The sequence below is a fragment of the Mirounga leonina genome, unplaced genomic scaffold, assembly GCF_011800145.1.
Source record: "Mirounga leonina isolate KUSES-001 unplaced genomic scaffold, KU_Mleo_1.0 Mir_129, whole genome shotgun sequence".
Lineage (NCBI taxonomy): Eukaryota > Metazoa > Chordata > Mammalia > Carnivora > Phocidae > Mirounga > Mirounga leonina.
Window position 1 is genome coordinate 13,180,138 of NW_023270323.1, and position 25,093 is coordinate 13,205,230.

The following is a 25,093-nucleotide window of genomic DNA, read 5'->3' on the forward strand; positions in this document are numbered from 1 at the left end:
TCCATGTATTGCACACACAAGGAGAGAAATAATGTGTTGGTTAACCTGCTCCTCAAAAATTATGGACTTTAGTTAAAAATATTTCAGACACACACACGTACACAGCACACACACACACACAACTGTTTGATTCCTCACTTGAACCAACTACCCACCGGTCTTGATGGCAAATATCAGCAGGGTTCTAATGGATAGCTTGTCCACATCCTTCAGTGAGAGACCTCAACATTGCCTTCAAATGGCAACAGTGTGCTTTTCAAAGGGAAACTGATTTTTCAGAAGCAGCAGCTTTCTGTACTATTAAAGGTCCCCTAAAAATCAAGGAATCTTTGAGCTGTTGAACTTTAATTAAGCTTTAAATTGAGTCAGTTCCTACCAGTTACAAGTAGATTTATAGAAATCCAAGATCTATAGAAATCTAAGGAATACTGGAAAATGTTTGCAAAACAAACAAGATAAATAACCATCAGTAATCAATCATTCAAACCACTAGGTAAGTAAATTCCTAACAGACAGCTGGTTTGTGATAGTAATACTCATTTTATGTTCAAGAAAGGGAAATCACAAGGGGATAGAAAATATTATTGATGCTAAGCAGACAGGGATACCACTTCTGTAGCAAAGAGTTAAAAATAATGTAGAAATTGATTTCTTGTAAAATGTTTAGTCCTACTTTTAAATGAACCTTAATCTTTGGGATACAGGATCCTTAACTATGTTTATCTTACCCGTCTCAACACTGCCTTTAGAAAGGGAGGAAGTGAATAACTCTGAAGCTGGAAAAGTTCGGAGGGTTCACATTCTGTAACAAAGGAGTTTACATCACTTCGGTATTCCACTGGGCAGACAAAGTATTGGTATTTGGATAACATGTAGGCAGCCTGAATAACAAAGCAAAAGTCCATGAAACGAATGAAAAAATATATATATATAAAATATTTATCAATCTCTTTTCATTAGGCTCTTCAAAAACTAAACTTCCTAACATTTTTTGTATACTTATCTTTTTTCCAGTCATTTCATTGTTATCTTTGATTCTCACAAGACCTCTTTTAATAAAAACCTAAATTCCATAACTGTACACCAATTTTAAAAACATTAACAATATCTGTTATGCATGGCTAAAAGTCAATGTCCATTATTTTTAACAAACTGTTCCTGCAGGTTGGGCTCACAGCAGCACCCACTAAGTCAATCAGCTAGTATGTATTAAGGAGGCAGAGTTCTTCAACATCATTTGCGTTCTCTGCTTTACTCAAAGCCACTACTTGTCCCAGCACCTGTGTCCCCCGTAAGGCAGAACAACGGTCAGAAACTACCAAAACACAACAGCACAGCAATGGGTCTCAAGCCTAACTGTACATTAGAACCAGCTGGGGGAGTTAAATGACCTGGGATAGGGCTGGGACATAGATTTTGTATAAGATCCCCAGGTAATTCTGATACGAGGCCATGATCAGAGCTACTGGGGTACAGAATTGGTTCTGTTTAGTGCATTTCAATAAATACATTATTAACATTTTGTGGTTCAGTTTTTTAGGTTTAGAACAGATTAATAAAGCTTGCCATCATTTTTCAAAATATAAATAAAAATCCCAGCAAAACTCACAATGAATCCAAACACGACTGTGGAAAAGAAACCGCCAATGAATCCTTCCCAAGTCTTTTTAGGAGACAACTAAAAAGGCCAAATAAATTAAAAAGAGTTACTGCACTCAAAAAACACACAAATACATAGGCAGACTCTCTTCAATGAATTCCCACAATACCTTATACATCTCTCCTTACTTTTTTCTTATTGGAATGGCTCCGCAACCCTTTTTCCTTCATTCCATGATCCTGATTTATTTGTGCAATTTCTCTAGTAATATCTAACATATTAGATCCTCGAACATTTGACATACTGTGAATATATGTTTCTGTATAACCTCAACTTATTTTTTTCTCTCTCAAAGAACTATAAGCTCTAGATTGAAATCATCATCCCATGACTTTTATGCTTATATAAACCCCCACAATAGTGTAGTTCTTGCAGTAAGGATAAGATGTACTCATTCCAAGTACATATGGTCTGTATTGAACCACCACTGACAAAAAAAAAAAAAAAAAGAATGAGTATAACAAAACATGGACATTGCAGCACATCAGATTTTCATATATTCCCAAAAATGCCATGCATACAACAGACCTCTTTCTGAAATGGCAAAACACTCCAGATACAGTATTTGCTCCACAAGTATTCACATATCCTTCTCCCTTTGGTCACAATCTATGTCTGTCTCCATGAAGAAAGGAACATGTTGTGCTTCTAAGAATAGATACTGTTTCAGATTCCGGCTATTGTTTCTCAGTCAATGGGGCATTCAGGCAGAGAAATCTGGAGGAAAGTTTGGAAATCAGTGATGCAGGGGCAGGAGGAAAAGATTTGGGAGTGGACAGCACTAACTGCCTCAGGTGCCCTATAAGGTAAGGACTGATATAGAGGGATCTGGTCATCTGGAGATCACTGATGACCTCTGTGATGACCCTTTCAGTGGATGGGTGGGGACAGAAGCCAAATAAATATCAGAAGTTTATGCAGATAGAAACAGGTGACAGGCTAAACTACATGATCTCTTTATAGACCTCTTGTCCTAATGATGTTCATAAAGCCCAAAGCCAAAAGGGTTGATAGAAACAGTTTCTTGACAAATCTGTTAACAATTCTGCCACAGAGGAGACTGATATACACCATTTCCTAGGATAATTCAGTATTACTATCATGAAGTAAGAGTTGACTCAAATTCAAAAGTGCCTGTTGATTATTTTAAAGATATCAGGCACCAGGGTGGCTCAGTCAGTTGGGCATCTGGCTCTTGAGTTCTGAGTAGGTCATGATCTCAGGGTCCTGGAATTGAGTGCTGTGTCAGGCTCTGTGCTCAGCAGGGGAGTCTACGTGGAGATTCTCTCTCTCCCTTTATTCTGCCCCCCGCCCCCGCCAACTTGTATTCTCTCTCTCTCAAATAAATAAATCTTTAAAAAAAATAAAGATAACTTATCAAGTTAAATTGATCTATACCAAATTGATTTAGGGGTTAACTTGTTTAATTACATATGGGTATATTACACAACTAATCCAGCCTGGTAAATTCACTAGGAATCTATGTTCAAAATCAGACAGTAACATTCTTTTACAACCATAACAGCCTCTTTGAAGACTTCCTAAGCCAAAAACTTCTCATCTGGTATAGAAGCCTTTAATATTTAATCACCTGCTCTTATGCTGAAGCAGCTTTAGAAATGTTATACACACACACACACACACACACACACACACACACACACACACACACACACACACACATATATATATAGCTTGCTTGCCAGTATCCCTACAGCTCAGCCTGATGTTGTATGCTAGACTCCTATATGGGGAAGAATTTATGGAAGATTGTCTTGAAGGATAAGCAGTCCATGCTTTCCTCTGGAAACACTTAAGCTACTCTAGTATCATTCTGATCAAACAGGTTTTGTATCTGCACAACTGTCTCAATCCCTCCAAACTGCCTTCATATAGTAACATCAAAATAGCCAATTAACATATTTGTGGGAATATTATTAAAGACTTTGCCCAATACATGAATGGAATGAATCGTATCTAAAGCCCCAACATGAAAAGTTTGTTTAAAAGTAATCAGTTCTAGTAAAAGGTCTGTTTTTCCATGAGGAATCAGTTTGTTTCTTTCTTCCCCTAAAGGAGAACTGTATAACTTAATTCATTTCCTTCCTTGCCTCCACTGACTGTAAGTAGAACCAAATCTAAGGCAAAACAACATGGTCTGCACATGTGTATTTTTCTTTCCCTTATCTTAACCTTTACTTATTACTTGCATTATCAGTATTTTATTGTAGGGCCTCGGGGTTTTTTTGAAATGAGTTTGGATATAGAAGTTTTACAAATGGACATGAGTATGTGAAGATGGTTAAGTGTACACTTTCAAAAAATTTGGTAAAGGAGGTGATAAATGAGATGGCTTGAGGGGAAAGCGAGTCTAGGAAAGGCTTGTTTGTAGGGTCGCTAGAGAATGGAAGACGACAACTTGCACTACAGCTCATGGAAAGAAACCAGCAGAAAGATGAAATGAGCCTTCACAAGATGGAGGATGACTGATGGAGTCAGGTCCTTATTGATGGAGCCAAGAGAATGTCTCATGAAGAATCTAGATGGAATCATTGGGAAATATGGCTCACTGCCCCTACACTGTGGCTGTTAAATACAGCTATGGGAAAATCAAAGCACCTCAAAAATAAAAATGTGCAACAGCACCAAATTGTTGGGAATTTTCACCAGTGGCTCATCTTTAAGGTTATGGTAATGGCCTGCTTGAGATGTTGTTCCATTACCTTAATTAATGGAGTCCTCCCAAAAAAAAATCCAAAAAGGTAAGCAGTTATGTCATTGCAAATAACACTTGATATTGGAACAAGGAACCTTAAAGAAAATCAGAAAAAAAATCCGTATGATTACGTGGCAAACACTTATACAGGTTATGACTCATAATGAACCAATGCAATAACCCTTTGGACTATACTGCAGCTTCATCCAGAACATAACATTTGCCAAAACATTAGTAGAAATGATAGATATCAAGTAAATTTGCCCAGATCTGTTTAATGCAATTCAGCAGAGCAAAATCTATAAATAAACCAACATACCAGGAGAATATTGCTAAGGAAAATATTAAATAATCAATTTAATTTTAATATTAAGCAATCCATTTCTATAGCTATGGACTTTCAAATTTCAGTTTTATGAGGAACAAGTTATAATAGCACAAAAAATTTTTTTAAAAAAAGCAGCCTTTCAAAATGGAAATTAGTCATTTGTTTAGACACAATATAATCTCATAAATTTATACCAAGCTCTTAATACAAATCCTTTTTCAGGAAGAACTATCAATTTTAATTCTATCTTAGCCTATAGTTCCATTAAACCCTACTAATTGTACAGAACCTACTAATTTCAGTAACTGCCCCCTATCAATTAGAAGTTTGCATATGGAAGACAATCTTAAAATGATTCTGTTTTACACACACACACACACACACACAACCTTGGTATAAAAAACCCAAACATGAAGCTGTGAAGGGTTTTATCTTGACAAAACCTATCAACTATAAAAGATTTTAATTAATGGGTTTAAAAAGAATGTGGGGATAATATGGTCAGATTTCTTAAATCGTTTCTCTCCACTCTGATTTTTAACTAATAATTTTTATAATTTCAAACTAATAAAAATGCTTTTTGAATCTTCAAGTCACTGCTACACAGCAAGTAATTCCATCTGAAATCTGGACACCCACTCCTATATAAAGAAACCTACCCAACTTTCACCCAGAGAAAATACATTGGCAGCACACTGTTTGCTAAGAAGCAAACTTTCATGTTCTTTTGCATTCCACAAAAATAATATACTCTTTTTAAAGTCTATGTATGCTTTGTAAACAGCCACATTAAGGTGTAGTTAACACCTGAAAATGTAATTAATTTGGGGAGCTTTTATGAGGACTTCCTGCATTTTATTTGCAACCCGAAAAAGAAGGGTTTTCAAGTTGTTAACAAAGCGTTTGTCTTCAGTTGTCAAATAGTAAGCAAAACTCAGTAAGGTATTTTAGTGAAAGAGAGCAACAATAAAGAGTACATTTTAGCAGAAATCTACAAGACACTGTCCAATGTGAAAGAGCTTTAAAAAGGCTAGGACACAAATACAAAGCAGCATAATGCTGTCCCCTTACCATATCATGCCTTCAAACAGATTTTGGATGACAAGATGTGACTGAGTAACTGTTATCAGTAAAGTGACATGAGTCCATGCGAACTGTTAATAGCCCAACAACACAACAATTAGTGAACACAGCTGATCAGGGCAGCCCTGGAGCAAAATAGCAATTTTGAAACATAAATTTCTAGCATGACTTTTGGTCAAATTTTGTAAGATAGGGATTGTAAAAATAAATGCTGTTAGTAAATTATAGTCATTTTGGTGCCTACTGGAACCTTAAAACCACAAAGACATTTAACAAAGTAATCTTAATTTATACACAAATGGAATGCTAACAATACTGAGAAACACTACTGAATTTAAAAACATATACAAAATATACAATACTCTTGAATCATTAGATTAAAATGATAATGAGAAATTTATGGTGTTGTTACAGCACTTAGAGAGGAACATTTTACTCTGGCTGCATTCTGCATTAAAAATGTGAAAAGCTTTTCTTTTGGAGTTCATTCTGGTAACTTTTTCCCATAAAGAGTTATTTCTGTCTTCAAATAATTCAAACCAGCAGGGACCAGTTACCCTTAAACACCAGCTTTCCAAACCTGAAAGCTGGCCTTTACAGTACACTATTCAATGACAGTATTCAATTTCAGAATCTCAAACTTGTGTGTTTCGTCAAGTCCACCTAGACTGAGAGATGCCACTTTAATAATTCTTTTAGCATCACCAGTATGAGTAGAATGTGAAAAAAAAAAACAAAACAAAACTTAATGTTTCTATATATTTGTCTCATAATTTTGACTGGAATTTGTAAAATGTTCAACATTCTTAAGATTTGGATTTATTCATAATAAACCTATTTCCCATTTTGGCAAATAATATATTAGTTTTTTGTTTTATTTTTATCTGCATAAAAGGTCAAATTCTCTTTTATCTTGGTTGCTTCAAAATGCATAAATGATTTTTTTCCAATAGGCACCATTTATGTTTTCATAGGAGATTCTATTATCTCTAACTTGTCTTGATGGTTTCTAGATTTTCACGGATAATTTTACTCTCCTCTTAGGATCCCGAAAAATCAGAAATGTAAAGAAATTACTGCAGTTTCCCAGTGATGATGCTCAGCAGAATGTCTCAGTGGAGAAAAGCAAAGCATAAAAACAGTAAATATATCCAAATACAAAATAAGCCTTACTAATACATGAATTCACAGAATTAAATACTATATTTTCCATTTTATAATCTTATAATTAGCTACCTTTTAAGAAAATAAGAAAAGTTCATCATACACAGTGACAAATTTCATAAAATACTCAACACAGTTCAGTGATAAACTGCATAAAACACCTTAGGGCAAAAAGAATTATGCAATTAACTGTGTGACTAACCATAGCTACCAAGAAAATGTATCTTCTGTTCTCTCTATGCTCAGGCTAAGGACAAATAATTATAGTTACTTTCCATGGAAAAGTATGGTAGATACTTTGAAAACAGTTAAAATTTTTAAATCTTCAAAAATTGTACAACTTAAACCTTTTGTATTTAACAGTCATCCAAAATTGAAATATCCCTCATATTTAGGCAAAACATCAACTAGCAGATTAGATCTTCTCACTATAGAAAAAAAATAAGGATAAGCACGTTTTTATTATATATAGTTATGGTTAATACAGACCATATAAAACTGCAGACGATAATGTTTCTTCACCAAACTCAGCACAAACATGCAGAAACCTGTTTCAGAACAAAAAACATGTGCTTGTTGTGCAATTTGTTAAAAAATATAAGATTCACTGAGCTCAAAGAAGCCAATTTTCGGTACCACTTCCATGTATACTTTAGCATTTACTCACAGGCCACCTCTCCTACTCACAATAAGCATTTTAAATAAAAGTTTCTTGAGTGAAATAATCTTGTATTCTCCAAAATGCCTAATATAGTCCATGGTATAAATTCAATAAACATCCCCTGCATTAATTAAGTGAATTAGTCCCTCGCAAATATGTGGACATAGAAAAACAGATCCTGAATTTCAGCTGAATGAAAGTTATTTGATAAGAGAGAAACAAAAAGTTACCTAAAAGGGAAAATCTTAAGACTATCAGCTGATTTTTCAGCAGGAACTTTGCAGGTCAGAATGGAGTGGCATGCCATAATCAAAGTGCTGGAAGGAAAAAACCTACAGCCAAGAATACTCTATCTGGCAAGGTAATCATTTAAATTTGAAGGAAAGATAAAGAGTTTCCTAGACAAACAAAAGATAAAGGAGTCTTATAAGAAGAGTTATAACAGGACTTCCTTAAGTAGAAAATAAATGGCCGTAAGTAGACATAAGAAAATTATGAATAAAAGATGTGGGGCACCCGGGAGGCTCAGTCAGTTAAGCCTCGGACTCTTGATTTTGGCTCAGGTCATGATCTCAGGGTTGTGAGATCAAGCCCCACATGAGGCTCCACACTGGGTGTGGAGTCTGCCTAAGATTCTCTCTCTCCTTCTCCCTTTGCCCCTCCCCCTGCTCACATTCTCTCTCTCTCAAATAAATAAATAAATCTTAAAAAACAACAAAAAAAAGGATGTACGGTGCCTGGGTGGCTCAGTCAGTTAAGTGTCTGCCTTCAGTTCAGGTCATGATCCCAGGGTCCTGGAATCAAGCCCTGCCTTGGTCTCCCTGCTCAGCGGGGAGTCTGCTTCTCCTTCTGCCCCTCCCCCCACCCCTGCTCTCTCACGCATACACTCTCTCTCTCAAATAAACAAAACCTTTTAAAAAAAAAGATGTAAAATATGATCACATATACATAAAACATGGGGGCGGGAATAAAAAAAGGGGGAAGGAAGAAAAAGAAAAGTTTTTCTTTTTTTTTTTCTAAATAAGAATGTGTTTGACCTTAAATAACCATTAAATTAATGTAGAAGGCTATTTACTTAGGAATGTCATATATGAATCTCATGGTAACCACAAACCTAAAACCTATAATAGATACACAAAAAATAAAAAGAGAGAACACCAAACAAAAGACTATAGGAACTCATCAATGACAAAGAAGGAGTGCAGGAGAAGAAGGAACAGAGAAGAACTACAGCAACAAAAGATAAAGGAGTCTTACAAGAACAGTTAACAGGACTTCCTTAAGTAGAAAATAAATGGCTATAAGTAGACATAAGACAAAACCAATCAGGAAACAAACAACAAAATGGCAATATCTATCAATAATTACTTTAAATGTAAATGGCCTAAATGCTCCAATTGAAAGACCTACCATGGCAGAATGGATAAAGAAACAAGACCCATTCACCTGCTGCTTACAAGAGACTCACCTCAGATCTAAAGATACAGACTGAAAGCAAAGAGATGATAATGCATTTACCATGGATATGGAAGTGGTGGTGGTGGGGGGAAGCAGGGTAGCAATACTTATATCAGACAAAGTAGACTTTAAAATAAAGACTGTAATGAGAGATAAAGAAGGGCTTTACATAATGATAAAGGGGTCAATCCAACAAGAAGATATAACAATTGTAAACAACTATACACCCAACACTAGAGCACCTAAATGCAGAAAGCAAATAATAATGGGCATAAGGGAAAAACTGATGGTAATACAATAATATTAGAGGAGTTTAACATACCACTTATACATCAATGGATAGATCACCTAGGCAGAAAGTCAACAAAAGAAACAGTGTCTTTGAATGACACATGGGACCAGATGGACATAACAGATACATACAGAATATTGCATCTAAAAACAGCAGAATAGGGGTGCCTGACTGGCTCAGTTGGTAGAGCATGTGACTCTTAATCTCAGGGTTGTGAGTTCAAGCCCCACACTGGGTGTAGAGATTATAAATAAACAAACTTTTAAAAATAAATAAATAATAAAAAAATAGTAACAATACACATTCAAGTGCACATGGAACACTCTCCAGAAGAGATCACATATTAGGCCACAAAACAAGCCTCAATAAATTTAAGACTGAAATCATACCATGTATCTTTTCCAATCACAGTGGTATGAAACTAGAAATAAATCACAAGGAAAAAAATGGAAACAACACAAACACATGGAGGCTAAACAATATGATCCTAACAACTAATGGGCCGAAAGAAATAAAAAAAAAAACAACAACATTGAGACAAATGGAAATGAAAACACAATATGTAAAATCTTTGGAACACAGTGAAATCAGTTCTAAGAAGAAAATACATAGTGCTACAGGCCTCCCTCAAGAAAGAAGAGCTCAAATAAATAACCTAACCTTACATCTCAAGGAACTAGAAAAAGAACAAGCAAAACCCAAGGTTAGTAGGAAAAAAAAAGGAAATAATAAAGATCAGGGCAGAAATAAATAACACAGACACTGAAAAACACAGTAGAAAAAAAAAATCAATGAAACGAAGAGCTGGTTCTTTGAAAAGATAAACAAAATTGATAAATCCTTAGCCAGACTCATCAAGAAAAAAGACCCAAATAAGATCAGAAATAAGAGAGCAATAAAAACTAAAACCACAGAAATACAAAGGATTACAAGAGACTACCATGAAAAATTATATGCCAACAAACTGAGCAATCTAGAAGAAATGGATAAATTTCTAAAAATATACAATCTTCTAAAATTAAATCAGGAAGAAATAGAAAATCTGAAGAAACTGATTACAAGTAAAGAAATTGAATCACTAATCAAAAACCACCAAAAAATTAAAGTCTTGGACTAGATGGATTCACAGGTCAATTCTACCAAACATTCAGAAAATAATTAATACTTATTCCCCTCAAACTATTCCAAAAAAATAGAAGGAAAACTTCCAAATATATTCTACAAAGCCAGCATTACTCTGATACTAAAACCAGACAAAGATACTACAAAAAAACAAAACCTACAGGCTAATATTCCTGAACTTGGATGCAAAAATCCTCAACAAAAGATTAGCAAACCATGGACAACAATACACTAAAAACATCATTCACGAGGATCAAGTGGGATTTATTCCAGAAATGCAAGCATGATTCAATATCCACAAATCAATCAATATGATACACCATCAACAAAATGAAATATAAAAATCATATGATCATTTCAAAAGTTGCAAAGCAACTTTTGAAGTTGACAAAATCCAACATCCATTCATGATAAAAAAACCTCTCAATTAAGTGACGTTAGACTATGTATATATACACATACACCCTTACACACACACACACACACACACACACACAAAACCCACAGCTAATAATATACTCAACAATGAAAAACTAAGAGCCTTTCCTCTAAGATTAAGAACACGACAAGGATATCTACTCTCCCCACTTTTATCAACATAGTATTGGAAGTCCAAGCCACAGCAATCAGACAAGAAAAGAAATAAAAGGCATCCATATTGATAAAAGTTAAACTGATGAGGATGATACATAGAAAATCCTAAAGACTCCACTATAAAAAACTACTAGATGTTATAAATGAATTCAATAAAGTTTCAGGATACAAAATTAATACCTAGAAATCAATAGTGTTTCTACACACTAATAATGAAGTAGCAGAAAGAGAAATTAAGAAACCAACACCATTTATAATTGCACCAGAAAGAATACCTAGGAATAGACTTAACCAAAGAGGTGAAAGACCTGGACTCTGAAAACTATAGAACATTAATGAAAAAAAACTGAAGATGACACAAATAAATGGAAAGATATTCCAAGCTCATGGATCATGATAATATTGTTGAAATGTCCATATTACCCAAAGCAATCTACAGATTCAATGCAATGCCTATCAAAATACCCACAGCATTTTTCACAGAACTAGAACAAATAATTTGTATGGAACTTCAAAAGATCCCAAATAGCCAAAGCAAGGCAGGGAGGAAAAAGCTGGAGATATCACACTCCTGGGTTTCAAGATATACTACAAAACTGTAGTAATCAAAACAGTATAATACAGACACAAAAGACACATAGATCAATGGAACAGAATACAGACCCCATAAATAAACCCATGATTAATGGTCAATTAATCTATGACAAAGGAGGCAAGAATATAAAATGGGAAAAAGATAGTCTCGTCAATAAATGGTGCTGGAAAAACTGGACAGCTACATGCAAAAGAAACTGGACCACTTAACACCATACACAAAAATAAACTCAAAATGGATTTAAGACTTAAATGTGAGACCTGAAACCATAAAAATCCTAGAAGAGAGCACAGGCAGTAATTTCTCTGACATCAGCCACATAAACATTTTTCTAGATGTGTCTCCAAAGGCAAACAAAAATAAACTATTGAGACTACCTCAAAATTAAAAGCTTTTGTACAGCAAAGGAAACCATTAACAAAACAAAAGGCAATCTACTAAATGGGAGAAGACATTTCCAAATCATATATCCAATAAAGGATGAATATCCAAAATACATAAAGAACTTCTATAACTCAACACCAAAAAAAAAATCTAATTTAAAAATGGGCAGAGGACCTGAATACACATTTTTCCAAAGAAGACATACAGACGGTAAGCATGAAAAGATGCTCAATGTCACTAATCATCAGGGAAATGGAGGAAACAGTTGACAAAACCAAAAGACAACCGACAGAATGGGAGAAGATATTTGCAAATGACATATCAGATAAAGGGCTAGTATCCAAAATCTATAAAGAACTTATCAAACGCAACACCTAAAGAACACATAATCCAGTCAAGAAATGGGCAGAAGACATGAACAGACATTTCTCCAAAGAAGACATCCAAATGGCCAACAGACACGTGAAAAAGTACTCAACATCACTCGACATCAGGGAAATATAAATCAAAACCTCAATGAGATACCACCTCACACCAGTCAGAATGGCTAAAATGAACAAGTCAGGAAACGACAGATGTTAGCAAGGATGTGGAGAAAGGGGAACCCTCCTACACTGTTGGTGGGAATACGAGCTGGTACAGCCACTCTGGAAAACAGCATGGAGGTTCCTCAAAAAGTTAAAAATAGAGCTACCCTATGACCCAGCAATTGCACTACTGGGTATTTACCCCAAAGACACAGATGTAAAGAAGGGCCATATGCACCCCAATGTTCATAGCAGCAATGTCCACAATAGCCAAACTATGGAAAGGGCCCAGATGTCCATCAACAGATGAATGGATAAAGAAGATGTGGTATATATATACAATGGACTACTACCTAGCCATCAAAAAAATGAAATCTTGCCATTTTCAACAACGTGGATGGAACTAGAGGGTATTATGCTAAGTGAAATAAGTCAATCAGAGAAAGACAATTATCATATGATCTCACTGGTATGTGGAATTTAAGAAACAAAAGGATCATAGGGCAAGAGAGGAAAAAATAAAACAAGACAAAATCAGAGAAGGAGACAAACCATAAGAGACTCTTAATCACAGGAAACAAACTGAGGGTTGCTGGAGGGGAGTGGTGCTGGAGGGATGGGGTAACTGGGTGATGGACATTAAGGAGAGCATGTGATGTAATGAGCACTGGGTATTATATAAGACTGATGAATCACTGACCTCTACATCTGAAACCAATAATACATTATATGTTAACTAATTAAATTTAAATATTAAAAAATCAAGAAAATGGATATCAAAACCATAATGAGATATCACCTCATACCCATTAAATGGCCAAAATTAAAAAGACAAGAAATAACAAGTGTTGGCAAGGATGCAGAGAAAAAGGAACCCTCATATGCTGTTAATAAGAATATAAATTGTTGGGCGCCTGGGTGGCTCAGTTGGTTAAGCGACTGCCTTCGGCTCAGGTCATGATCCTGGAGTCCCGGGATCGAGTCCCGCATCCGGCTCCCTGCTCAGTGGGGAGTCTGCTTCTCCCTCTGACCCTCCTCCCTCTCATGCTCTCTGTCTCTCACATAAATAAATAAAATCTTAAAAAAAAAAAAAAAAAAGAATATAAATTGTTACAACCACTGTGGAAAACAGTATGTAGGTTCCTCAAAAAATTAAAAATAGAAACACTGTATGAATCAGTAATTCCACTCCTGGGTATCTACCCAAACAAAGACAACTAATTTGAAAAGATACACGTACCCTATCTTTATTGCAGCATTATTTACAACAGCCAAGATATGGAAGGAACCTAAGTGTCCATCAAGAGACAAATGGATTAGGAAGATGTATGTATCTGCAATGGAATATTACTCAGCCATAAAAACGGCTGAGATCTTGCCATTTACAACAACATGGATGGACCTAGAGTATTATGCTAAGTGAAATAAGTTAGACTGAGGAAGACATATACCATATGATTTCACTCATACGTGGTATCTAAAACCAAAAAACAAAAACAAAAAACAGAACCAGACCGATAAACACAGAATATATTGACAGTTGACAGAAGGGAGGTGGTGGGAGAATGGGCAAAATGGGTGAAGGGGAGTGGGAGATACAGGCTTTCAGTTATGGAATGAGTAAGTCACTGGAATAAAAGGCCAAGCATAAGAAATATAGTCAATGATATTGTAATAGCAATGTACAGGGACAGATGATAGCTACAACTGTGATGAACACAGCATAATGTATAAACTTGTCAAATCACTATGTTGTACACCTGAAACTAATATAATATTGTGTGTCAACTACATTAAAAAAACACAAAGTGTCATCATGGGAAAAAAAAACTTATTTGCTACATCAATCCATCAAGTGTATGAACAAAATGTTTCAATCTCTACATAATACAAAAATTAATAATAATTATATGGCAGCTAACATCTAGTGAACACTTATTATGTTCCAGGCTCTCATCCAAGCATTTTACAAACATCAACTCATTTAATGCTTCCAACATCCCATTATCTTCATTTTACAGATGAAGAAACATGCACAAAGGACTTTATTAATTGACTGAAAAATAAGGCCTAGAAAACAGTTAAACCCTCAGTTCCTATTGACTCTCAAGAGTCATGTGGTTCCATAAACCATTATTAGTAAGATACAGGTTAAGAATGATTTGAAATTTCTCAGAACCATATTATAATAATTGTAGTAAAATACAATACTCTTAATAATTTAAAGATTTACAAACAGCAAAAGTTTGTGTTTTGTGTTTATGTTTATATCCCACAAATTTATTACAATGACATTTTACTAAATAAAAATTCTACCTAATTGAAGTTTAATAATCATATACAAAAATAATGGGAGGCAATGGGAAGCACTTTTTGCCCAATATATCAGTAAACTTCTAAACAGAAATATTCTTTTACAGAGGTAGATATTGGAAATGCATAAACTAAGCTTAATTTCAGATAAAGAGGCATCCATCCATTCTGTTTTGCAATATCGTTACAGTGAGTTCTCCAAGATAGAAAATGAACTGTCGGGTAATCTATCCCATATGAAATAAATACTAGATTTCATATATATAAGTAATATTTACCAAGGCAATTCTACCCACCAGAGTAAGCACAGCTGATATTACTCTGACCAGAGCAAAGACTCAACCAGCAGTTTCCTTGAGCTAATTTTTGAAGGCTAATTGGAAATGTCAGTGGAAAGGATAATGACAAAAGAAGAGAATACATACTGGCTCCCAGACCCTATCTCACCTCCTATTTGTCACCTACAGAGTAATCTGACTGATCTGCAAAAGAAATATGGGGCCATTTTCAAACGGAAGCACAACTGAAAGCCATACGCCACTTTCTTGAGACAAAGAAAGAACCTGGGAGGGGGTAGAGAATAAAACATGAAATGCATGGCTTTGAAGTCACCACTAGCATAAAAAACCTCTTTAAAAATTATTGCTTTTAAAAGGTTTTTATTCTATAGCAGGTAGACTTATTTTGTGGCTCAAAGAATAATGTAAATTCTGTGTTTTATGCCACTGGTTCATAGTCAGAGGCAAATATAAACTGGACTTAGTGCAGAGGCTAATGGGGTAAGAGCTAAGCAGAGACAAGACAGATGCCTTCCATCCAAATGGACTCTCAGGCTCTCCCAGCACAACCTTGGGAACTTCTCAACATCATTAGCTGTGAATTATCTCCTCACGAATACTGCTTTCACATGTATGGTTTTCTCATTTTTGAAATCATATAATACCATTCACCCTTAAGCATTTCTTCAAACAAAAATGACCAGCAGAATTATTCAGTATTTTACTAATGGTGATTTTATCCAGGACAATCTTAGCTACTTACTTTTACCTGATCCAATTTTACTGTTAAATCACCAGTAACATGCAGCTTTTTGGAGTGCTTTAATAAAGGACAGAATTGTCTGACTCCCAGATACATTAAGATAATACAATTTTCTGAACTGGGGAAGGGTATAAAGTGTTTTCCTAGAATATCTAAGGAATATTATTTTTAAAGAAAAACAATCTGAAAAACACACAAATTTACTTTTTCATTCACAACCATATAGCTATGTGTATATTTTATGTTTCAGTGTGTAAAAATACATTATACTATATTTCAACAAATCTATGAAAAGAATAACTTTGTTCATTTGGATCCATAGTTTACTTTTTTCCTAATTAACAGAGACTCTCTGTATGTTTACATTTCCAATTAAAAATGGGATTTCCTAAGTATTATAAATAAAAGTATTCATGGAAAAAGTTTCCTAACATACAGTTTTTAATATGTAACTACATCTAGTTGCTATTACTGATCACCATTTATGTACACAGCCCTGTGCCTGGTGCTGTCATACAAAGATGCATACGTCCTGTTGTCTAGAATATCAAAGAATTCCCAGGGAGTTCAGGAGATCCAGTTACCCAAAGGACTAAAGAGAGGCATATTCAAAAAGAACAAAAATGAATGAGATTTCTAAAGGAGTCAGGAGAAGTAAAGGAGAAAGAAGACATTCAAAAGTCCAAAAGATGGGATAGAGGGAATTTCAGAAAAATGGACAATCAAAAAATATTTATTGTGTAAAGATACACCAGATACAAAAAAATGAGTATGACAGGCATTCCCATTCAAGGAGCTCAAAATCTAGTCGAAGAGACAGAAAGCATAAATTAATGAAGTTGTTTTTAAAATTTACTATTGGTGATTAACTAATTCAATAAACACATGTAGTCCTTAATTCAAGAAACAGACATTAAGGTGGACCCAGGATTAAATTCTGAAGCTTAATGACTCTTCCTTGATCTTTCATGTGGTTATATGTTTCCAAACATTTCAAATATCATGTTAAGTAAATTCAGACACACACTGCATTATGTGGCCCCTACTGAGACACTAGACTATGACAGAGTTGTTTTAAAAAAGTTTTAAGTGAATCTGCATTGTAGAAATTGTCACACAAACCAACCATTAGCTGAGATAAAGAAAAGTTTTCTATTAATCTACATGTTGAGTTTTTTTTTTAAGATTTTATTTATTTATTTGAGAGCGAATGAGAGAGAGAGAGCATGAGCAGTGGGGAGAGGTAGAGGGAGAGGGAGAAGCAGACTCCCCGCTGAGCAGGTAGCCCAACGTGGGGCTCGATCCCAAGACCCTGAGATCATGACTTGAGCCGAAGGCAGACGCTTAACCGACTGAGCCACCCAGGCGTCCCTACATGGGGAGTTTAAAGTCTAGAACAACACTGGCACAGTGCACAGATTCTAATCTTTTTTTTTTTTTTTTTAAGATTTTATTTATTTGAGAGAGAGCTAGAGTGAGAACAAGCATGGGGAGCAGCAGAGGGAAGGGAGAAGCAGGCTTCCCACTGAGCGGGGAGCCCGATGCAGGGCTCAATCCCAGGACCCTGGGATCATGACCTGAGCCGAAGGCAGACACCTAAACAACTGAGCCACGCAGGTGCCCCTCTAACAGTCTTTACTCCAAAACTGTAAGTGGTTCTGGAGGTAGAGTCTTCTGTGAACAGTTATTTGTGACATCTTTCTAAAGATTTCATCAATATCCTTTGAGATAATATCCAGGATGTTTGGAGAAAAAATTCTTAATTATGCCTTAATTTTAGCTAAATTTAATTTTATATATCCATTGATTTTCTCAAAGTATTCAAGTCATACCTCCTCCTTAAGGGTTTTTATTTTTTATTCTTTTTAAAGATTTTATTTTTTTGTCAGAGAGAGAGAGCACGAGCAGGGGAAGCGGCAGGCAGAAGGAGCAGCAGACTCCCCTCTGGGAGCAGAGAGCCCAATGCAGGACCCCTGAGATCATGACCTAAGCCAAAGGCAGACACTTAACTGACTGAGCCACCCAGGTGTCCCACCTTAAGGGTTTTTTTTAAAAATCAAAATAGCCATGCATACATACAAGCAAAAACAAAAAAAAACAAAACTAAAAACAACATGCATATCGCTGGTCGATTAAAGAGATGTTAAGGTGATGATATTAAAAGTCAAAGATCTTGGGGCGCCTGGGAGAAGCCCACTTCTCCCTCTCCCACTCCCCCTGTTTGTGTTCCCACTCTTGCTGTCAAATAAATAAATAAAACCTTAAAAAAAAAAAAAAAGAGTCAAACATCTTAAGCTTATTCACTCAACACTACTCATTTGTACTCACATGACTGCTCTGGTTCCTAAAGAGCCTCAAATCCAAATCACCAAGATCTTTTAAAATATATCTAGACTAGTGCTCATTTTGGCAGCACAAATAAAAATATATCTAGACTCTAGAGAAAATGTTTGCCTTATTAATAACTTTCAGTCTCACTGATTTTCTCTTTGCTATCAGCCAAATTCGTTTTACAACAAAATTATCTAAATATCAGAATGACTTTCTGGGTCTTTGTCAGTGAGTCGTTCTGTATGATATTAGTCAAGTCATTTAGTCTCACGGGCCATGGTGAGGGGGTCAGACCTGGAGATACCTGCATTCTATTTTAATAAAATTCCGTATCAATGAAATAGCTTGGGCCGTCTCTGCTGTTTAAATCTGCTAAGACCTATGCCTTCCAAAGTCATTTGACTGCTGCAGAACTAAAATTCTGAAAGGACTTTTTGGATATTGTTTTACAAAAAGAATTCCAAAGATTTTTCACAGCAGAATCTGACACGCTTCTCAAGATGTGGCTCCTGGCCCCCCCTTTCCAGCCTTCAGTGCCTGCTCCCGGCCCTGAACATGCAGTCCTTTCTCATTTCCAAGCTTTGCACAGCTGCTTCCTCTGCCTGGAATGCTCTTTCCCACTATCCACCTAGCAAATGCCTGCTTGTTCTTTACTTTTGTGACACCTGCCATCTCTTCTCAAAGGCCTTCAATGGTCTCCTGCAGAGCGGAGTCCTCCTCACCCTTCATGCACTTACAGGTCCTTGTTCACATTTCAGCAGTGCACGAGGGGACTCAGTGTCCCATCAGTTTCAAGACCCCGGAAGGCATGCTATCAGCCTTGTTTCCCTCCCTGTCCTCAATACCATTCACGGTACCTAGCATTTGGAAAACACTCGTATGGTTGCTGAAAAAATGACTCTGATGACTTGCAATGAGCTTTTATGGTTCCAATAGCCTAAAATACTAAGTGGTAAGCTATTTCTATGGCAGAAATTAGAAAAAAAAGAAGAAATACTGATTTTACTTTAGAAAAACAGAGTCGAAAAGTTTAGGGTATGATGCAAACAATTACTAAAAATTAGGGTATATATCACGTGTAAAATAAAACAAAGAAATAAATTCCATTGCCTTTACCCATGCAACAGGGAAGTTATTTTCAAATATTAGTTGTAGCAAACCCCAAAGGGAAAGTAAGAAAAGGAAATAGTAATCACCTTATTTTCTCACATTCTACCTCCAGTATTGCTGTATGCAAATCAATAAAGATGTAACTGCAGCTATGAAAAAATGAATTTAGATGTGCTGATATAAAACCATCCATAAACTGCATTAAGTGGGAAAAGAAAAACAGGTACAGAATAGTCTGTTCTCATTTGTATTAAAAAAATGAGGGTGGAGAGGATGTAAACACATAAGCTTGAATACTCAGAAACCTTCTGCGGTAGGAGTGGCAGGCCCTGGAGATTATAAATGAGGCTCTGAGGCAGGAGGGGGATTTCACTGAAAATTCCATTTTAGCCCAGATTTTTACTATGGGCATGTATTAGGTTTTTATCTTTCAAATCTAGTGAAAACAACAACAAAAAAACACAACCCACCTAGGGACTCTTGAAGCACTTGGCTTTTGGCACACTCCCTGTTCAGAACCCAGCCCTGGTGCTCAAGGAGAGGCCAGATGTGCGTGTTCAGGTCAGCAGCCAGCACAGACTGCGGCCGTGAGTGAGCCACCTCGGACACCCCGCTCACTCAAGACCTAAACGACGAGCACTACCTCCATCTGACTGCAATCGTAAGAGAGGCACTAAGTTAGAGCTGCCCAGTGAAGCCAAGCCAATCCGCGGGATCAGGAGAGAAACAGAATAAACTGTTTTAAGCCAAGGGAAAAATAGAAAAACTAGTTAAGGATTTCAGGGCCTTAAAATGCAGGTTGATCACATGCATTTATTTCTATTCTGTCCTGACAGTCCACTAAATTAACATTAAATGAAATTAAGCTGAGGGGATGCCTGGCTGGCTCAGTCACTAGAGCATGTGACTCTTGATCTCGGGGTTGTGAGTTGAAGTCCCATGCTGGGTGTGGAGACTACTTGAAAAAAAAAAGAAAGAAAGAAATTAAGGTGAAAACCCACAGAGCGAAGAAAACTGAAGAAATGTCAAGAAAAACAGAAGAGGCATGACTACAAAATTGCAAGCTGAAAACAGACGGGATAACTTTTAGCAGACCTGAGAAATCAGGGACTGATAGTATCTTCCAGAGAAAAATGAACAGAAAAGCCTCAGTGGAAGGCCAGGGTAGGGCCTAGACTCCTAGACTAGAGTACTAAGTAAAAGTCTACTAATAATAAGTGCAAGCTCTAGCCGAAGCAGTCAACTGTGAGAATATTTTTAGAAATGTATGAACATAAAACATTTACCTTCCAAGCACATTTCATAGGAAACTACTGGAGGCCATGCTTCAGCAAAATAAGGATGTCAACCCAGAAACTGGAAGATGCAGGATTCAAGAAATAAGGTGGCCAAATCAGGAGGATACTGAGGCCCTGGGCTACGAGCAGACAGTCCAAATGTGACAGGACTACAGAGTTTCTAGGACAGAGGTCTCAAGGTAAAAAAAGAAACTGATACACTGATTTGTGTGAAAATTGGAAAAAACTACCAATACACATTGAATAGACCCAGAAGAGAAATTAAGGATTCCTACATGGAAATTTACAGATGTGGAAAGGAGAAGGTGAAGCAGTTACTAAGTTCAGGAAAAACAAAAAGTTGTGTAAGAAGAGAAATGCAATCAGAGATACTATTTGGTTCTCCAGGAAGTGATATTTTCAGCATCTGTTTAACAATGTCAACAACGACAATAACAAACTGTGGCAGGAAGTCAATAGGTAATGCCTAATATAAATTAAGAAATGGGCATATTACTTAGAAAAATGGGGGAAAAAATCTGTAAGTGGTGGGAGGCAGGTTGTTGTTTACATTGTCTTTTAAAACTGATTTTTTAAATGGACATATATTAATGCTACAAATGATTTATATTTTCATTAATCATAATTTTGTTATTCAGCAATTATAAGATCATTTAATGCTACAAATGACTTACATTTTCATTAATCATAACTTTGCTATTCAGCAATTATAAGAATGATCTTATGAAATAATGTAAAATTGTTGGGTTCAGCAGCAGAAGCCACTACAGGCAATTTCCTTGCTAATAATTGTTTTTAAAATTCAAAATACCAATAAAGTCTTGCCAGTCTATATATAAAGTGAGAAGGCACTGTATTCTTCTCTCTTGTAACAGTAAAGAATCCATCCCCAAATCTACTTTACATTTAACAATGCAAATCAAACCCTGTTGGTTGGTAAGTGTGGTAAACCACTCGAATCTACCAAGAAAAAAAAAAATGTCACAAATGTGCTTTGATAAACACAGAATCAGAGCCAAGTGTTTTTCTCTCCAAATTTTAGCTGTTACCAGTCATCATTAATCTATCATCATGATTCTTCTACACTGATTCAAATTTAAAACTGAATGACTATCTAAAATGAGTAATTTCTTATGACCTTGAAAGAACAGAAATACCTTTCAGGATCTTTTCCCAAGAATGTATTTTCTTTAGATGCATTAGTAATAACTTTTAAAAATATAGTAACAGAGGGCGCCTGGGTGGCTCAGTTGGTTAAGCGACTGCCTTCGGCTCAGGTCATGATCCTGGAGTCCCGGGATCAAGTCCCGCATCGGGCTCCCTGCTCGGCAGAGAGTCTGCTTCTCCCTCTGACCCTCCCCCCTCTCATGTGCTCTCTCTCTCTCATTCTCTCTGTCTCAAATAAATAAATAAATAAATAAATAAATCTTAAAAAAATATATATATAGTAACAGACCCAGAAAACTGGACTACACACACACGCAAAAAAAACCCTGAATGTAAAAAGAGGAAAACTCTTTAGAAAATATAGGTTCCTCCTACCCCCAAAAATGATTCTCTGAAAATTGCTATTATCATTTAAGATTGTGCTTCACTTTCGGACTTTCTAGATTCAGAAACAAAATCAAGACCAGGATCTGAAGAAGGCTTTATTAAAGCAGGAACACCATGAAGAACACAACAACTGAAAAAAATGACATACTTCTAGAGGACCTGATGTATTTCCCATACACTCTGTGTATTTCTAGTTTAATGAGAAATGGAAAAAAGTCACCTCTATATTGTGTTCAGTTTCCAAAACTGTACTGAGAAGAATTTATTTATTGAAAAACTCTTAAGAGCTAAAGTAGTAACTATTAAGAGCTGAAGTAAAAACTCAAATAAAGTTCATATCCTCCTTTAAAATGAAAAACAGTGGGGGCACCTGGGTGGCTCAGTCGGTTAAGTGTCCGATTCTTGATTTCAGATTAGGTCATGATCTCAGGGTCATGAGATCAAGCCCTGAGTTGGGCTCCATGCTCAGTGGGGAGTCTGCTTGAGATTCCCTCCCTCCCTCCTTCTCTGTCCCTCTCCCTGCTCTCTCTCTCCCTCTCTAAAATAAATAAATACAATCTTTAAAAATAAAATCATAAAAATAGATGATAAAGTATACTATAAACAGATATGTGTGTGTGTATATATATATATATATAAATGTATATAAAGAATATATAATAAACCATGTCAGCAAAACTAAATACCCTGATAAATTCTATATGAACACTATTTCCTGGGTAGAAATAAAGCAATATATATGTAAAAATTTCTTTGTAAATTATACTTGGTTAACAACAAATCCATATATTTAAAAGTTTCTTTACTACAATTTCCAAAGAAAATTTTGAAATCTGTGGACTATTAAACAAGTAATGTACTTTTATTAGTCACATTAGGGAGTAATCGTTATTAAAAACCACAGTGAGAAAAACACCTTTATACATGGGACAAATAAAAAGAGAAGCTGGGTTAAAATGTAACACATAAAGGATGTTATGAATTTAAATCATGTAAGCAAAAATAAACATGTAAAATATACTAGCTACGTATCAGTACTATTTTCCTTACCTGCCAGATAGAGGGCAAATGATATAAATCTATGGTAGCGAATGAGGAACTGAAGTTGCTCTTCTCTTTGAACAAATGTAGCAAAATAATCAGCTACAGTCTCTCCATAGAAGAAGTAGTTTACACACAGTAGAAAGTACCTATAATTTAAAAACAATTAGCTTTTTTATACTTGAAGTCTTTTTTCCCTCTCAAACTCAACAAAACTATTCTCTACATTTTGATGATGACACAAACATCATAAACCAAATTCAGTAGACAGGTTCAGGATATTCCACCAAAACATGTTTTTCTGCTTTTAAACTTAATTTCAAATATATCAGTCACCAAAAATTTACCAAATATAGCTCATGCCTCTACTTAGGTCAAAATCTTTTTCTTTTTGGGCGCCTGGGTGGCTCAGTTGGTTAAGCGACTGCCTTCGGCTCAGGTCATGATCCTGGAGTCCCTGGATCGAGTCCCGCATTGGGCTCCCTGCTCGGCAGGGAGTCTGCTTCTCCCTCTGACCCTCCCCCCTCTCATGTGCTCTCTCATTCTCTCTCTCTCAAATAAATAAATAAAATCTTAAAAAAAAAAAAAAATCTTTTTTTTTCTTTTTCTTTCTTTCTCTCTTTTTTTCTTTTCCTTAGGTCAAAGTCTAAGAGACAGATAATTGGGAAACAATGTAAAAAACACTACACATATACAAACACACACATTCTTTCTCTCACAGATACACACACACACACACACATTCAGTACTGTTTATAATGAAAATTCACTCGCAACTACTCACAGCTCTAAAGCTTTTTAATAGTGGAGATCCTATGCCAAATTCCCACCTGCCCTAAGGAAGATCAACAGAGAAAGTAGGAAGAGGTAATTCAACCTCTGACCTCTCTCTGCACTGCCCTGTGTATATTGGTGTCTTTCTCCCTCTCCTGCATGTTCCAGATGGACTCCAGTGGCACAGTGATGCTTAAGAGGTAATGGTGGGGGGTGGGAGCAAGCAGCAGGTAAAAATCTCTAAGAGCAACTTTTTAAAACTGTGTAAATCACCTGTCCCTCCACCCAGCTCTGGTATGTCTTTTCCACCCAGGGAAGGGTTGAACCCATGACATTTTGCAGATGGCAGCTTGTGTGAGCAAGGAAAAAAGGCTGAGAAACACTGCCTCAGAGTTCCTCTGTGCCTCATCCTTTGAAGGGCAGCGTCCCAGGTGGCCAGGAGAGCAGAGGAGGAAAGGAGGGATCTCCCTTCTAGTTGTCATGAATGGAATCAGACCCCAGTGTTTTCAAAGTAGAGTATTCTCACTTCTATCAGCTGCATTACCATTTTCTATTCTCCTATAATGGAAACTGTCTTTGACTCCTCCGTAAGGCTATCAAGGCCTACTCTAGCCCACCAACCCAAGTTTTTGCCCACTATTCTGCTCAGGAGAGCCAGGAATGTCTCTCCATCTGTTGCCTCCTCAGTCCCCTATCTAGAACCTGATGGGTGCAGCTTCACCAATGCGGAACACTTCTCTATCCAAAACTTGTCTTTATTTCAAGTGATAGTTTGTTTCTCACCTTCTCCATAAAGACTTCTACAATCACTGGAGCCCATCCCCACCTGCCTTTTTCCCCCCTACACTTAGAATCAGTCAATCCTGCATGGTTTAGCAGTTAATTATTCTCCAACTGCTTACTCTACCTAACATTTCCCATAATTTTGCCCTTCATGAAAAAACCTGCTATAAGGAAAAATTAGCTATTACCAAAACCAAGAAACTATTTTTTGACCACTCTAAACCCCAAAGGTATACATTTGATTTCTTAAGACACTGGACCCTC

The 25,093-nt window shown here is 36.2% G+C and overlaps 1 protein-coding gene across 1 annotated transcript in view; it reads right to left on the minus strand.

Annotated features, from left to right (window-relative positions):
• Positions 1 to 25,093, minus strand: part of CDS1 (CDP-diacylglycerol synthase 1) — a 65,754-nt gene that overhangs the window by 10,398 nt on the left and 30,263 nt on the right. Inside the window, exons 5-10 of the mRNA XM_035004610.1 lie at positions 23,282 to 23,421; positions 7,441 to 7,499; positions 5,776 to 5,858; positions 4,384 to 4,471; positions 1,610 to 1,678; positions 729 to 881 (exon numbers count right to left, since the gene is read on the minus strand). Coding sequence (XP_034860501.1) covers positions 729 to 881; positions 1,610 to 1,678; positions 4,384 to 4,471; positions 5,776 to 5,858; positions 7,441 to 7,499; positions 23,282 to 23,421 — 592 coding nt within the window. The remainder of the gene's footprint in view (positions 1 to 728; positions 882 to 1,609; positions 1,679 to 4,383; positions 4,472 to 5,775; positions 5,859 to 7,440; positions 7,500 to 23,281; positions 23,422 to 25,093) is intronic.